The sequence below is a fragment of the Ricinus communis genome, chromosome 5 (assembly GCF_019578655.1).
Source record: "Ricinus communis isolate WT05 ecotype wild-type chromosome 5, ASM1957865v1, whole genome shotgun sequence".
Lineage (NCBI taxonomy): Eukaryota > Viridiplantae > Streptophyta > Magnoliopsida > Malpighiales > Euphorbiaceae > Ricinus > Ricinus communis.
The window spans coordinates 23053834-23071420 of NC_063260.1; the positions used below are offsets into that span (position 1 = coordinate 23053834).

The following is a 17587-nucleotide window of genomic DNA, read 5'->3' on the forward strand; positions in this document are numbered from 1 at the left end:
AGAGAGAAACTCAACTGTTGGTGGCTACGCCTGCGTTTGAAGTATTTCAACATTTTTAATTTTGTTCTTGATAATTACAGAGTCCTAATGACTTGTTCTGAATGGGAGCTATGAAGATTGAGGTTGGCCAACTCAATTTGCAGGCGCCAGATAAGAGATAAATAAAGTTTCCATGTAAACATCATATTTTTATGGTATGTATATCTCATACTCAATCAAACATGGCAGATAATTCTTTAATTGAGCATATAACAAGTTTAGCTTGATATACATCTCGACCACCTCTCTCCGGCCACTTGTCACCCATCTTCACTCCATTGGCCATTCTCTCCTCAATTTCTCATTCGTCTAAACCAGTCTTTTTTTTCTTTCTTTTCTCTCTTTCATGGCCTTTTCTCTCTCTACACCGACCTCTCTGCACCTCTTGGCGCGTTTCTCTTGCTTTTTCAACACCTGGGTTCTATCTATTGGCAGCAATTTGCACCCCCCATGACCGTCTCTCTCCAGATTTGCACTGACTAGGAAATGAAAAACACCCACCAGCCCTCCCACACAATTCTTTCTGATCACCAATACATTCCCCCAAAAGCCCATTGTCACCATTCAGTGCCATTTTGATAAATGGAGAACCTTTTTTCACCTTTATCTACAAACAGCAATGGCAGCACCATCATTTCCACCAATTGTAGCAAAGAAACAATGGATTCTTTCCAGAATTCCCAGTTCTCTTCTATCCGTAGACCACTGTGCTACTCCTCAACATCTTCTAACTCATCCACTCAGACTTACCATTGTCCAGCAGAAGACAACATGCCAACAACTCCTTTTCAGAGCCCTCATTTTCAACAAGAATACCGTCCAGAGCAGGCTGGCCAGAACTCAACATCAGCATTTTCAATGTGTCCTTACTGGTTAAGTCAGAATGGGACTGAAATTCAAACATGGCTTTTACAACAAAATGGGTTGTCGATAGATCAAGGAAAGAAAGTTCTTGATGCATACAAGACCAAGATTGCAAGGAATAAGCGGAAATTGGCACGCCAAAGGAGCCTTAGCAGAAACTCTTCTTCTAGTGCTAATTCAATTCAAGTGGATACAAGGAGATTGGCATTCAATATGCAAGACAGCCAAAGCACCAGTAAGAGAGATCTCTATAAATTCTGCACCCCAGATAACAAGGTGGATATATTTAGAATTGGATATACTAAGGTTTATGTTTCCATGTGTTTGATTTTTGTGCTTAGATCTTTATAGTGTCTAATTGTGTTTTTCCGCTTGGCTTGCAGAAACTAAGAGTGTTGCTGAGGAAGGACTTAAAGACCAGTGATGTTGGTTCTCTTGGGAGGATTGTCCTTCCAAAGGTGAAGTTTCCTTGATGAATAAGTGCATTTTTCTAGGACCAGTAATTTTGTTTTGCAGACTTTGCTTGTTTCAGTATCTCTTCTAGATAGAATGAAAAGAGGTTCAATACCCAACGAATACCTTTGTTTGACTTGCCCTTTTCTTGAACACTGAGATTATTGTGATTTATTTTAGACTGCCCAATAACTAATCTCTTCCTGACCTATCTATTGGTGCACAAAAACAAGACATGGGCAAAAAAGATAAGAAAGATATAATTACATATCCTTGCGATGATATAGTAAACAAGAATCACTATCATTATCTGGCAACTTATTATTAAGGATTTTCTTCATTGCTGTTTACTATTTTATAATAAGATGTGGTAATCGTCATCTTCACTGATATCTTATGTATATCCTATTTGTGCTTCTTGCATGTCAATCCAGAGAGAGGCAGAGGAAAATCTTCCTATCCTCTCTGATAAAGAAGGTATCCTAGTTGCAATCAGAGATGTATGCTCTACAAAAGAGTGGAGCTTGAAGTACAAGTAAGCATGTGAATGTTATATACCCTTTCCTCTTATTTTCTTACAAATGTTTTCTTTTAAGCTGCTACGTATATTGGGATGATGTTACCTGATTAAGGCCATTTTGTTTGTCTGTCGATTACAAATATAGATATTGGTCTAACAACAAAAGTAGAATGTATGTTCTCGAAAACACAGGTGAGTCTGAATTTTAGTCTCCAACATTCTCTTTCGTGTCCATATTTATCACTATATAAAATCTCTCTTACAATGTGTAGGAGATTTTGTGAAGCAAAATGGGATGAGGATTGGAGATTCCCTTACACTTTACGAGGATGAGAGCAAGAAACTCGTGAGTTCATCTTATCTTCCTTGTACTACAATTATAGTAATAATTTAAGTTTATGTTCAGTATTATAGTTGGATTAATAATTGGGAAAGGGTGGTCTGTTTAGCTATGTGACAATGTTACCCTTGACCTTTTCTATACTGCTGACACATCTTTGGAAGGATATGAAAGGATAAAGCAACAACGCTACTAAGACAAACTTAGAAGGCCCCTTTTTACTGCTAAGTTGACACACATAGCCAGTTAGGTGTCAATTGTTGAACTGCCTTACGACAGAATACTAGGAAGTAGGGGCAAGTGAGTTTATGCACGAGGGCTATAGTTGTATGGTAGGATTTAAGACATATCTAGTTACCTGGTTGCAAGCTGCATGCAGGCCATAGAACTTGACCTTAACTAAAAAGCGAGCGATTTCTTCAAATAGATACATCAGGCAAACAGAAGGTTTGGAGTTTATATAATTTTATTGAGTCTGTTTTTAGCAATTGAAAGAAATGATTGAATGTAGCTTTGCACTCATTCTACGGAGGAAACTGGAGAGGGTATTTAGGATCAGATGCATCTTTTCTAATCTTCCTTATTTTTCATTCCATCGCTAACATCCCAAATGAGTATAATAGCATAAATAGAAACCTTCATTTGCCCATTTGCATCTCTTCAATCAACACAAATTTCATAATGCTTGAATCTTTCAATACCGGTTGCGCCTTCAATTTGCTATATTCTGACTCCCAAAGTCTTTCCTCATGCGAGGAGGCAGTATTTTTCCATCAAGAAGGTTGAAGAACTAGAAGCTGAGCCATCGTGCAAACAACACGCTACAAACCAAAACTACATATACATACCACATACATACCAGGCTAGAGATGAAGAAGAAGCATCATTAGCACTACTTATAGAACAACTTAAACATAAAGAACAGCAAGAAGAAGTTAACAGCCTTGTGACTTTGTCTATGGATATTGCTCCTTATAGACACAAAGAGGAAGAGAAGAATTATGGTCCATTCAACAATCTCACCAGCATAAGCATCTATCCCCAATCGACAGCTGCAGCCATGGCCATACAACCCTCGTCTTCAGCACACAGTACAATGAGAGTTGTAGATGATCACTACATTGATGACTTCTATACTGCCCTTGATGTTCTTCCTGATGTCAATAGGTATAATTTTTCTCTTTGATCAAAGCCTAGCTATGTGTTAGCTTTCCAAGCTATCAAGTTCTGTGGCATATAAGTGCAGAAACATATGTTTGTTAAATCATAGCAGATATGGCAAGTAATTATAATATGTTATTGGCTTTGTAATATTTACTCATACCTGATTATATCTGGGCAGTTGTTTCTGTTTAGGTCATAGGGAAAAAGGACCTTGTCGTTATAGGATATTAAATTTTTGAAAGTTACTCCTTTTCTTTTTCTTTCTTTCTGATGGGGAAAGATGGAAGAAGTTAGTGTTATTTATTTAAAAGACCTGTTGTTTTGGAATGCCTTGCCTAATGAATTGAAATTACTACAGAAAAAAAAGTATTGCATGGATAATTCCTTACTAGTTTTATTTTGAAACAAGTCTAATTGAGTTCTAAATGTATGTAAACGCATTGAACGTAGAATTCACTTTGTGATATTGGTTGGTTAGCCTCTGTAATTGTAAATTTTCTTTGGCAGATGCTAGATGGTCAATTTATGCTGCAAATTTTTCTTAGATGCGCCATGATAATTTTATAGTATAATGTCATATATATATATAAAACATATTGTTTTCAAGCATGAAAGCATTTTCAGTTCACATTAACTAGAAGAAGTAGAAAAGTTTTGGGAAAAACGAAGTAACAATGAAAATGGTATTGGTTGGTCAGATTATAATATCAAGTCACCATTATTGATGTGTATCAACTTTATAGAAAGGGATTAGTTTTTTCTGGCAAAACCTACAAAAACTTTAACCGACATGTTAGTTTTTGTGAATTTTATAGTAACCATCACCGTCATGTTAAACAATGTATAGATTAAAAAATGGAACTCAATTGTTAGTGGCTATGCCTCTTTTCAGCTTTATATATTGTCTTTTCCTCGATCATTACAGTTTAGATCTGGCCAAAGAGCCAGTTTGAATTTGTGAAAATTTGGAATCGGTTCTAAATTGGCGGGGTTCCAATTTCTTAGAATCTTAAAAGGAGAGAAAGATTAGTTAATGGTTGAACTTTCTATTGAATTTTAATAGATTCTATTCAATCATTAAATGATAAAATATTAATTTAATTAATTAAATTTTTAAGTTTATAAATTTAAATTTATGTTTAAAGTTGATCCAATTACAAAATAAAATATTAACTGTATATAAGAATATTATATTTTAATTAAGCCGATTCCAATCTTATATTTCATACAAAATTAAATTTTAATAACTATTCACATAAAAAAAAAGTTATATAATTTAAATAATAATTCTGTAACTCAATAAAGCATATAGCTGTAATAAATGATATGGAAAGTATATATGAAACAAATTAAAAGGTCTAATAATCTTAAAAAGTAATAATTCTATAACTGTTTAAAATCAAGTTTAAATTCTTTTAAGATTTGGACTAGAATGGAACCATGACTAAACTGAAACAGAAACCATATATAAGTGAAAAGTGTAAATTAAGTCTGAAATATTCGACCGTTGATCATGAAATGGACCTTCTACATGCAGAATGATTCTTGGTTGAACCACCTAAACGACTAAAGACGATTGTCCAGGTGTGATTACTTGTGAAATTGAGGTTGGGCCCAGATAAGATATGACTATGTAAACTTTCAAGTCAGACTAATATGGCATGTATATCTCATATTCAATAAAATATTATTTTAATTTCTCACAATTTTAATCTCCTCCAACGTCACGCTTTTATTATTAGGTTAGAGATTTCCCAAATGAATAAAAAGAAAGAAAAAAGTTAAAAAATTTGATCAATCACTTAAGTAGAAGCAATTGTCTTTTCTTTTTTTTATTTTTTCAACACCACTAAAAATAATTTAGAGGTTAATTTTATATATGTAATGAGAAAGAAAAACTATATAAATCTGGTTTCTTTTTAAAAATTAATATATTTGAATAAATTCATTAGTAAAATTTAATATATTAAAATTATTGATTTTATTGACACGAGTCATTCTCTGCTCACGTTTCCATTAACGATGATCACTATTTAGTAACATACCACATTTTTCTCTTTTGCTTTATAAATGGTATATCAATAAACTAATGGCGTTATTGCAATATATTTAATTTTATTAAGAGAGTCAACCACATACATTGACTATTTGTGTTATTTGATCATTTTAGATGGCATTGTTTAGAAATTAGGAAGCCGAACAGCAATTCGGAACCTTGAAAGCATACAGAGAGTAAGCCTTGTCAGGTCTATAACCAGTCGACCACAAAATATTATCCTATTGGAGAAACGACTTAACAATATCCCAGCATTTTCACCCTCTATATGAAACCAGAATCAGCAACAGAGTAGCAGAAGTAGAATGGCATGTATTCCTGTTCTTTTTCAGATGCCCCTCCATTGTTGAACCCACTTCATGAAGGAATATATTCTCTAGTCCCTATGCTTTTCTTTATAAAAAAGCTTTGAAAGCTATTCCTTGAAGTAAAGCATTATAAAACCAACTCTCTTTTTAAAACTTTTCTTTTTTGTTCCTTTTGCCCTGTCTAATGCCAGTAGGAATAAGGCCAAACGGAGAAGCTTAAGATAGATACCAATAGCCATGAATATGAAAATGGAGAAGTTAGGCATCTTTGCATGTATAGAGAGATAGGAATGGCATCCAAACAGATCATATGCTAAATAAAACAGCCAAGGGCGGAGCTATATATATGGCAAGTATTTCCAAACATTTGAAATCAACATCAAAGAGATGAAGTTCATGTTTCAGTTTCCATGTTGCTCATGTTTCTGTTTCATCAAGGCCAAAAAAGACAAGCATAAGGAGAAGGAAGGAAAAAGTAATTGATAGAACCAAAGCAATTATGCACGCCAAGATTTTCTCGTGAATGCATTATGAAGAGCTGTATGGTTTCCTTGCTGCACTTGTTTTCTTTTCTTCTCATTTCTTTAGAGATGAATGTGTAACATGTAACCATCTTTTCAATTAAAATTATCATGAGGTGATGTCTTACAGCTACTACTTTTGCTGATGGTGTCTTACTTTGTCTCCTCTGCCAAAAAAATATAATGAGAACTATCTTCTCCTCTCATTCATTATGATCATTTGGGACCAAGTCCATTTCTCGCATTTGATGTTCCACTGAAACCAGACCAATCTGAGAAAGAAACCTGCAGAAAAAAATCAACTCTGCTTTAGGAATACAAGTTAAAGTGTTCCTATCAGCCATATACGAGATGTGATTTTCATTTGAATTATCTTTTAAAAGCCCCCCACTGAAACTCAGAAGTACAGGCCAAATGAATCTGTAAGAAAGCACTGCTTTCTCTTCTCTTGCATTTACCACTTCGCTTATTAATGGTTGAATCTGAAAACAAGGAACCTGCAATTCCAGGTTTTTCAAGAAAATTGATAAAGTACTCTAATATCCCTACTAACACATCACAGACAGCTTAATTTACTTCTTATTTCTCAGTTCTCTATGTACAATTTGACCAAAATAATGATGACCTCCAGCTTAGCAATGAATAGATAACATCATAACAACATTTTGATAATGCAGTGACCGATAAGGGGCGGCTAATTAGCTTTTTATTCTATTAGAAAAATAATTAAGGACAATTACATTTTAGAAAGCCAATACAACAGCCAGTTCAGACAGCACTGAGGCCAAGTAAAATCTACAAGAATATTCTCGTCAGAGGACCATTGACAGTGTAATTGATCGGTTTTAATCAGCAAACATAAAATTAATAAAGTAACCCTTAAATTTAACACCATTCATCTAATACTGTATGTTTGCAAATTTTAGGATCTAAAATTTCCCCAGCATAAATATGAAAATGGAGAGAGATTTGGGATGTGTAACTTTTTATAGCCAAAGAATGCTCATAAATTTAGACATGGTTCATACAGCAATGAAATTGGAGACACAGATCAATTTGGAGTTGCATTCTGGTTCTGAACACACTATAATACATCAGAAAACAACGAAAACGAGAAATGGTCATAATACAGCTCTACCCACAGCCTACATGGAGAAATCTAAGCATAGAGTGGAATAAACAAAATAAATAACACCACCAAAGTTCTTGGAACTTCACCAACCAAAAGTACCATACTTCAAACCAAAACCAAAAGAAGAAGTAAGACGACCCAAAGTAATCCGTTGTTCAATTGATACAACTTGGTCAAAAAGTAGGTTTTTTTTTTTTTTAAGAAAAAAATTACATACCAGCTAAGTAGTAAAAATAGGGTGGCAGTGATTAGAACAAGAAACCCAACATGAAGTACCAATAAAGAGTCACTTGAAGAGAAGGCTAAACCAAGCATAACAGCAAGGCATAGACCCAGTAACAAAAACGCAGATTTTAGTGCATTCCATGTAGGACCCTGAAAATTAAACAGCAAAAAGATCAGTAATTTAATTGAAGATTGTAATATCACTGCCCATGTTACATTACATGAGCATACAAAAATATGCTAAAGATTATATCAGTAGTAGCACTAACGTTGACACCAGAAGCTAGAGCTCCTAATAAGACAGCTTTTGCTGATGAAATGTCCTGATGCTTCTCTTCCATATATTTATTTATTTATTTTCTCTTTTGGTAGCTTTGGATATTAGATCCACCAGTTGAATTTTTCGCCAAGGAAGAGAGGTTAGAGAAGATGAAGTAGTAGAATTGGGGCATGCTATTTGGATACCTAAAAAGTGAAACGTCGTCGTATTGGGCTCGAGGCTCGGGGCTAAATTGCATTTAACATACTGCGGCTCAAGGGCTTACTTGCCGTTGCTGTGGATTCCACTGGTGACAAAAGCACCAACTCGAAGATGTTGATTAGACATTTCAAAAAAAAAATGTCGATTAGAGCTTAATATATTATAATTTATGTTGAAAATAAATTTAATATATTTGGGCACAAAAGCTTGAAAACAGCAAAATAATGAGTCTGGTTCAATTTCCACCTCAAATCTTTCGAAAATGATCAGTTCACTTCTTTTGTCGATTTTTGTCCAAATCAGCCTAAAATTTTACCTTCATAGCTCAATTTTCTTCATAATTGAACTCCCTCGATAAATAAAAATAATTTAATAATTCTTAAAACTTATTTTATTATCTAAATATAATTTAAATATATAATTAAAATATATTTTATTAATTCAAAAATTTTAAATTATTTAAAATTAATATTCATTTTTTTATAGCATCGCTCTTATATTAGAGATTGTGAAATTTACTCTCCTAAATATAGATTAAATTGAGCCAAAATGATAAAATTTTATATTAAATTATCCTAAAAGTTTTAAACTTTACTTATAAATTGAGAGGGCAAATTAAATCTTATTCCAATAATAATAATTTGAAACTGTTATTTTCTAATAGCATTAAAAAGGTATAAATGAATTTAATTGTTTTAGAACATAAAAAAAACTCAAAAACAACAAAACCTAAAGCTACTTTTAATAGTGTCCAAAAACAAGTAATTTCAAAATAATTGCCTTCAAAAGTTATTATTTTCTGAGTTTATAATATTACTAGCACTTTGCTCATGCTACTATACAATTATTTTATTTATTTTGTATTTAGAATTTTTATTTAATATATTATATAATTTAATTTATAATTAATTTATTATTAATTTGTAATAGCTATAATAATTGTTATACTATATAATAATTTTATATTTAAATAAGTCATAAATACCATATCTATTATTAGCGTTTAAATCACACTTAATTATTTTATAAAAATTTATAGTTAATATTTTTATGAATGTGTCGTATGGTTATTTTTTTATTGAAATATAATATATGACAATGACCTTATAGAATCTTACCACATGAAATTTCATGGAGAAACTTGGTCTATATATATATATATATATAATAGATTAGTAGCTCTTTTGGAGAACAAAAAAGAGAATACATATTTCTACAATTTATGATAGAATTGGATGAATTAGCCATAACATATAAAATTAGGAATATAAAATTGGAATTGATTGTCCATAATGAATTAAGTTGAGGACTCAAATTGACATCATCTTTTAGTCTCTTTGACGCAGGATGGCGACTCGTTTTATTTGGACGGATTGCCTTCAACATTTCTATCTCTTTTATAAATCAAAATTACTTTTCCAATGTGATTTTCGAATTTCTTGTTTATATGTATGAAAAAAAACATCTTGTTTAGCTGAAGATCTTTAAGAGCTTGTTGGGCAGCAGGAGATGGTCCACAATGTTTATAATACATGATCAATAGGAAGCACACAGCTGAATGCTCATTCTCCCTGACACTTTCTAAAGCATTTTTCCTAACTCATACTCTTATCATACATTATATGTACAACATATCCATTTATTAATAAACACATGTAAATGATTAGTTAAGGCCTACCAAAATCATTATGTGCCACACGAAGTTCTAATGAAGCCTCCGTAGAATGCTCATATTTGCCTGTGTTTATTTTGATAGTTTCAACCTCCCATAAATGTAGGACCTCTCAAGGTTGGATCTTGCTGGAGCAGCCATTCTTTTTCCTTAAGATACTGCAGAAGTGGCTGTGGCTCATTCGCGGCACCGCATCCATAAGGGCTTGGTCTTTGATAACCATGATAGAGCTTCTCCCTCCTGTGCTCAACAGTGCCATAGCCAGGAGGAAAACCAGAATGCAATGATGAGCTCTCCTCGTAAATCAGTGGGTTAGCAACCAAAGGAACTCCAAATTGTTCAAAAAGACCCGACTTTGACATGTCATTACCATATAAGTTTCCTGTATTCACAGCAGCATAAGCATTTCCTGGCCATACATGACTTGGGGTTCGCTCAAGATTGTGATTTTCCCTATATTGACGAAGCCATTCGGAAGAAGTCATTCGTCGCATTGGGGGGCACCCATCTATGAAACCTGGAATGTTGAGACCATAATCAAGCGGCTGATAAGAACCTGTCCAATTGGAGTATCCACTCACTTGTGATGCATCAAAGAGGTTATTTGTTCTGTTGAGGTTTCCTGCGCCATTGTAGTTGGACAAGGTAGATTGAATGCCATTGATCCAAACAGCATCATCAGGCAGGAAGGGGGCAGACGGCACTGGTGCTGAGTAAGCAATAGAAGAGTTATGGATGGTCACAGGTTCATGCCCAGAACTAATGACAGAGTTAACAGTACTGCTGATCGAGAGATAGTCCAAGGATGCGGAGGCTACTTCCTCAATAGGTGGAATGCTATGTTTATTCATATCTCTTTTCCCTTTCACTCTGTCATTACTTAAACTTCCTCTATCAAGGACCCACGCGTTGAGTGAGGGTGGTCCAGTAGAAAGGGAGGTGCTGAATGAGGGAGGCCCCGAAGAGTTGGAGGCTTCTGAACATAGGTGCACTATTTCATCCTGCTGTTGCACTGATTTGTTGCGTCTGAAACTAGAAAAATCAGAATGAAATGCTGAAGGATCATCCTGAGCCTGGTTTTGTGCTATTAGTACTGAAGTCGCACGTCGCAGGCATTCATCAGCAAGTACTGTCTGGTCAACTGTATCTTCAGGTTTCATTTGATCATTAGCCATGATACCACCATAAAGTGGTGCTGAATTGTATCTTGTCAGTGGCTTGAAGAGAATGACTTCTTCATCCTCTGTGGCAATAGATTTGCTAACCACAGGAGAGTTACTTGGTTTCTCCTCCATCTTAGATTCTTTAGTCATCTTGGGAATATGTTGATCGCAGTCTTTCAATTCATCAACACCAGTAAGGGACTTCACCATCTCAGTTTCTTGCCTCTGTGGACATTTATTCGACTCTGGTACATAAAATTTTTCTCTTAACTTGTCATGGCAAATCCACTCCTGGCTACTATTTGATCTGTCCGAAATCTTTATTGCAGTATTAATAATGCGGTGGGCACGGCACTGAGTTCCACTTTTATAACTGTCTGCATTTGTCCAGTGAGTTGAAAAATCTAAGGAAACATGAGAACAAGCTACTGGTGCAAAGCCCCTCAACTCATAGTCTTCCCAAAGAGCAATGCTGCCTGGAGCCTTCACTTCACCCTTATTATTATCAATCCGCCTTAGAATTTCAAGAAAAGCACCAAGAAAGTAAAGCATATCACTTGTACATTTCTCATCAGATCCATAATTTTCTGCTTGATCAAGGATGCTAACCAACCACTCTGAGAAAACAAGTAAAGCTGGTAAAAGAGGACAAGCGTCCAAGACATTTGCCTTCAAACATCTATTAGCAAGGCGGCCCATAAAAATAAAGGCAGCAGTCCACGCCTCCCGCATCAACTCAAACTGCTGCAGATCATTCTTGTTCCTGCAATCCCTTGCTTCTGGGCTGCTCATCAGATTTTCAATGACAAAAATAAAAATAGATACAACTTGAAGAGTTCGAAAAGGACCAGTTCTAGCTGAATCCATAGCCTGATAAGACTCCAATTCAGCATTTAATTTTCTATCATCCAGGGATAACAATATGTCCAGCTCTTTTAAAGTAGATGCTAAAGTACAAGGAAAATCCTTCAAACTGCATATCAAAAAGTGGCAGAAACATCAGCAGTTATGTGTCGGAGTGCATTGTAATAAAAGCAGGCAAATATATGTGCAAATAGCATAAACTATCATTTCAGAAACAACAAAGCATTACTAGCCAACTTTGGAAGTACCACAAATCAAGAACAATCATTACTTAACCAAACCTAGTAGGATATGCTTCAAGGAGTACCTGGATTTAATGAAGAAGAAGCTTATCATTCTGATGAAAAGAGACCATAAATGAGTTTCCCTTGATCCTTCATATGCACCGTCCACCATCTTACAATTTGATGTATCATTAGATGATCGAGTGTTACTCTGAGAAGTACTTTCAGAAGGATTTAAAACATCAAACTGAACCTCATTAGAAAGGGACTGTAAAGGAGATGCCCTATTCTGCAAGACCATAAGAAACAATTGTAAAGCACAAAAATAAGCATTAGTCATCACATCAATCCACAGATGATAAAATTTCTAAGAGGGAAGATAAAAATGGTTCTTACTCTTTCAAACAACAAAATAAGGTTATTCCATGCATCAGGGAAGGGCTCCCTAACAGCCAAACTTCTTATGCAGTGGTATAGAGCTAGGAACTCATCACCAACATATGTAGCCAACACTGCCAACTATGATGAACGTACTTGGTCACAAACATATATAATAACCATGATAGTAGCTTTTGAAGGAAAAATTTGAATAGCCACCAAGGACTCAATATCAAGCACATAACTAGCACAAAACAGATATACAAAGTAGGTTGAAAGCACCTGATTTTGGGGGTTTCCACTGTGTGGCCAGATCTTGGTTGCTTCCAAGTAATGCTTGACTGCCACTGACCAATCCTGGTTCTGTACATCTGACTTTTCAAATTGTTCTCTATATCTAGCAAGATCCCCAAGACAAACTAGAAAGCGATGGCATAAAAATTGCAATTTCTGCATTTCCCTTGGTTCAACAGAAACAGAATTGCCACCTCTTTTACAGAAGCAAAAGTCTCCTGGAAGCCCATAATTTCTTTTGATCTTTATGCTCAGATTCTGATAAAATCTAGTTGCTTCTAACAGAAATGACTTAAATCCTTCTGCATGATTGTGACTGCTTAACCTTGAAGCACCTGCACCTTCTGATGTCACACATTTTGTAGCCTCTCCATTACCCGAACTTTTCTTTATTCTTTTACGAAATTCATCAATGTGCCTATAGTGAAGCTTCCACAACGAATATTCAATATCTTGAAGCTCTGACACTTCATGATCACTAAGGATGATTTTCTCGTAAGTAGAACAAATTCTGTGGTACAGGGCTTGAACATCAGAGTGCAATAGACCTTTGATATGAATCAGCGCCCACAGCTGTTTTTCTATGTCAGCAACCTAAGTCCAACACAAATTTTCGAAAATCAAGAACTAAATTTGAAAGAGAAACAGAATTTACTGTAATAATTGAAGAATCCCAAGCCAAAGAAGTTGCAGAAATTAACCTCAATGAGAAATGCTGGTTTTTCCTTTTGATCCTTGAGTGAATTATTTGTATCTTTGATTGGAGTTGGAAAACCACTCTGGCCTGCCATTTACTACACAGTGAGAGGGGAAATGTGAATCAACTACTACATCATAATGTTAAACGCGGATCAATTCAAGTAGCAAATAAGTAATCTAACCCACAGTGCAATTCCAAGACCCAACTCCAAGAAGCCATTTAATAAGTGAATATCATAAAGATTTTGTAGGTATTCAATAGCATAATATATCACAAATACATCATTTACAATGATTCACCACAATTGGGAAGATGACAAGAAAGAGAGAAGGAGCTCACTACCAAATAACCCAACTAGTGACCAGCAACATGGAATCATACAGTACGGAAGCATAGGCATGAATTTTAACAAATTACAGCTGTTTCCTTTAATTAATTTGGAAACATGAAGAGCAATTGGCAGATGCAGCACAAAATGGGCCTTAGAACGTTCTCATTTCAATAGTATATGAAGTCAAAGATTAAGCTCTTTAAGTAAAAGACATATAATGGCAATTTTAAAATCAGCCAAAGTAAAACATCCCACATACCGACACCAAGCCATACACTAACCTCAAATATGCAAGAAATCAAAGTCTAATCTTGAACAGACAACTATCTCACCAAGAAGACGATCATCATCTTCACCTAGAAGAGTGAACACAGCATTCTTTAAATTCTAGAAGTGAGAATTGTTCGATTTCTAGATGCCATAAGCCGTAGAAATTAGAAAATCAGGTTAAAAAGTAAACTAAGAACACACTCTTTATTCCGTAAATAGACTTCCAAGAAAGAAACAAGAAGAGAAACCTAAAGAAAATAATTATAAGATAACAAACAAAGACAAACTAACTAACCCATCAAAGTTGAAAACAGCAACATGAAAGATTTAGTGTTATGACCTCTTAAGGATCATATAAAGAAGGAAGAAGAAAACCAAAAGAAAAAGGTACCTAAAGAGTATATGCAGAGTCAAAAACCATCCACGAAAGGTAAAAGCTTTATCAAAGTTAGCAAGTTGCAGCAAATGTTTGAAGCAAAAATTTGAGACCAAACCCTCCAAGCAAAAGTAAAGAAACAGAGAGAGAAAGATAGAGAAGCGCGGGGATTGGGAGAAGCAAGAAGAAGGTTATAGTTAGCCACTTGCACTGCTTAGTTGTGAAACAGACAAAATAAGAAAAGGTGGCTGATTATGAGGTTAAGTGTTTTGAAGTTTTTTACTCTTGTGTGTGTATATATATTTTATAAAGAAACTCAAAACATGACTGTATGTTTTTCCTGCTCTAACTCTTTTCTTTTCTTTTGGGGGGAATTTACAAAAGTCTGATCGTAGTGATAATGATGATCATGAGTTATTCTTGACTAAAATGGGGAGGATCCCTTGCAATCTAAGCTAAGCCATGCTTTTCCTGTCTTCATTCTTTATTAAGATGCCACTTCTAAAAGGTCATGTTACAATTTATTCTAATGCTTTCTAATTTCTTTCTTTACTCGACAAACACCAAACTATTATATTGATCTCTTATAAATAAATTATGAAAATTTCCTATTTGGTTTAGTAATATATGTTATAATAAATAAAAACAATTTATATTTAATGTTAAATAATTCATACATATTTTATTATTTTAAATTAATAAATAAGTGTTAATAATTTATTAATTTAATATATAGATATGGATACAAATTAAGCATAAAATCCATGAGCTTTTTTAACGAACTAGAAAAAGTAAAAATAGATCCAAATTGTGGCTTTAAAAAGTATTTAGGACATTGTAAATGGAATTGTAAAAAATTTGGATAAGGTTATTTGGCAAGTCAATAATATGGGTTTGAATAGCATTAGAATTTCTTTTGTGTGTGTTGAATTTTCTGTTTCTATTTTAGTTAAAAATGTGATGATAGAGGAAATTATTGTTAGATGAACATGTGTGCAAAGGGTGATGGGTTGTTGAGAGGTCAGGTTACTATCAAATACAAACAAAGTCATAATATATGCCTAGTCATACAAGAACAAATTATTTAAGAATGATGCCAATACCATGCTTAGTCATAGCATTATTAAGAAGAAACTAAATAAATAAAATAATAGAATTTATTAAGCTCACTTAAACATACCCCACCAGTTAGTTGGAACTCAATAATAAGCGCTATCCATCCACAATGGTCAAAACCAAATGCATCTTTGCCAAATAAACTATAGTTGAAACTTGTTAACTTTTACAAGGAACGGAGCAAGTTTGGCTCATCTATTGCACAATTCTTGTTAAATAGTTTGAATTTGACTCGTTTATAATTAAAAAAATTTAATTACTGTTATAAACTGAAATTAAGGAAATTTATCTTACTTAATATGGGATCTTCATTTCATTTTTGTGCATTCTATTTAAATTAAAAAATAAAAAATAAAAAAAAAGTGGGTCGCTTACCAAAAGAGTGAAGGTCTTCGTGGGTAAGAGAAGTTTTAAAGTTTATGTAATAAATACGTGTACGCGTCACACACACAATTAATTAAGACTATTCTTAAAAAGAAAAAGATTGGGTTACAATTTAAGAAGTCTGAAGCTGCTTTTTGTTTTTAACCTTATGATAATAAATGATACAAATATCTCAGCCATCATCCGTTCTGCGAACATCAGTTTTTAATCACTATTAATATGATTACCACTGACAAGTAAGTCAGTCAGGACTTTGTTTCCATACGCACAGAAAGTCAAAACAACTCAGTCTACGTTGCAGCGTTTGTGTCGTTCGTTAGGTGAATGATTGGACCATATTTTCTTCAGATTAATATTACGACATTTTATTTTTATCATATTCATTTTTTATATGTTAATCTAATTAAAATTAAATAGGATTATAATTAAAAAATTATAATAAAAAATATTTAAACCTCAATTTTAAATCATCTATTTAATCTTATATTGCTGAAAATATTGATATAAATTTAAAAAATTTACGATAGTTGAATGATGGTACTGAGATATGTATTGATAGAAGATCAAAATAAAAAAGTAATTAAATCTTTTAAGAATATAGCGCTGAAAATAAATTAAGAAAAGAAAAAATAAAAGATATATGAATTATTTAAAAATATATTCAACCGTAAAATCGACTAAAATACCATACTGATCTTTTTTTAGCATATCTAGTTTTAGTTAAATAAAAAAATAATTTAAATACTGAAACTAAAACATTAATCTGTAAAATTTTCAAATATTAATAAAAATTATCTTGTAAAACTCTAGCATATAGTTATCTCTTTTTTTACTTTCTCCTAATGTTGTCTTGCAATTGGATTTAGGATGCAATCTTCTCATTTATGGTCTGATTTAGATATCATGAATGTGGATGGCAGGACCCTTTATGGTGTAGTTAGCAAATAGTAAGTCTTTTTGGGGGCTCCATTTCATAATATCTTGGACGAATTGAGGACGTGGATAGAACGTTCACATTATTACGACTCAAGTTACTGTTTTTATGTTTGACGTTTGATTTATTGTTTATATGCTTTAGCCAATGACAAATGTTTGTTTTGTCACGGCTTTAGTTTAAATAAAGCTGATTTTTAGGGTCTCTTTTTTAAAATAAAATAACTTCACTTTTATTTTAAACATCATTGATTCTTAATTAATTTAAATTTTTCAAATAAAGATGATTGATAACCCGTCGAATTATTTTATAATTTTATAATTATAAAAATAATTAATATTTTATAAAAATAGCAATATTTTTTATAATTTTTCTCAAATTATGTTAATTTTTTATAAGTATTAATAATTATAAAAAATAATTAATATTACGGAACGATTATTACTTTTACAAAATTTAATGATTTATGAAAAAATTAAATATTTTATAATCGCGAAATATATTGCTAAATTACAAAAAATGATAATCTTCTTCATATTTTTCACAAATTATACTAATTTTTTGTAAAATGTTACAAGTTGTAAAAAAATAAATGATATTACAAAAAAAATGATTACTTTTATAAAAAAATATTAAATTTTTTATAATTATAAAATTTATTGCTAAATAACAGTTTGTTCATTTATCAAATTCAAAAGGACAAAACTCTTCCCTACATTTATTATCAAATTTAAATCCAAAAGAAGGGATAACAATCATGCTTTCGTAGAGAGCAGCA

General features: G+C 33.1%; 3 protein-coding genes across 4 annotated transcripts; 1 reads left to right on the plus strand and 2 right to left on the minus strand.

Annotated features, from left to right (window-relative positions):
* Positions 1 to 699: 699 nt before the first annotated feature.
* Positions 700 to 3402, plus strand: LOC8258454 (B3 domain-containing transcription factor LEC2). The gene is given in 6 exon segments (NM_001323686.1): positions 700 to 1179; positions 1287 to 1361; positions 1791 to 1891; positions 2022 to 2068; positions 2149 to 2222; positions 2980 to 3402. Coding segments are annotated over 6 exon segments (1200 nt in total).
* A 2656-nt stretch (positions 3403 to 6058) lies between these two features.
* LOC8258455 lies at positions 6059 to 8279 on the minus strand. The gene is made up of 3 exons (XM_015715344.3): positions 7892 to 8279; positions 7615 to 7772; positions 6059 to 6550 (listed from the first exon to the last, which is right to left on the minus strand). The coding sequence occupies exons 1-3, from the start codon at positions 7961 to 7963 to the stop codon at positions 6469 to 6471; spliced, it is 312 nt and encodes a 103-aa protein (XP_015570830.1). The 5' UTR covers positions 7964 to 8279; the 3' UTR covers positions 6059 to 6468.
* Positions 8280 to 9572: 1293 nt separating this feature from the next.
* Positions 9573 to 14644, minus strand: LOC8258456 (nonsense-mediated mRNA decay factor SMG7-like). Of its 2 annotated transcripts, XM_015715336.3 has the most exons (7): positions 14391 to 14644; positions 14011 to 14085; positions 13400 to 13492; positions 12687 to 13292; positions 12423 to 12545; positions 12110 to 12315; positions 9573 to 11911 (listed from the first exon to the last, which is right to left on the minus strand). In XM_015715336.3, exons 3-7 carry the CDS (start codon positions 13487 to 13489, stop codon positions 9862 to 9864), a joined length of 3075 nt encoding a protein of 1024 aa, XP_015570822.2. In that variant the 5' UTR covers positions 13490 to 13492; positions 14011 to 14085; positions 14391 to 14644; the 3' UTR covers positions 9573 to 9861. The 2 variants fall into 2 exon arrangements, with proteins under 2 accessions (XP_015570822.2, XP_015570819.2); XM_015715333.3 differs by lacking the exon at positions 14011 to 14085 and having other exon boundaries at positions 14391 to 14643.
* Positions 14645 to 17587: the final 2943 nt, after the last annotated feature.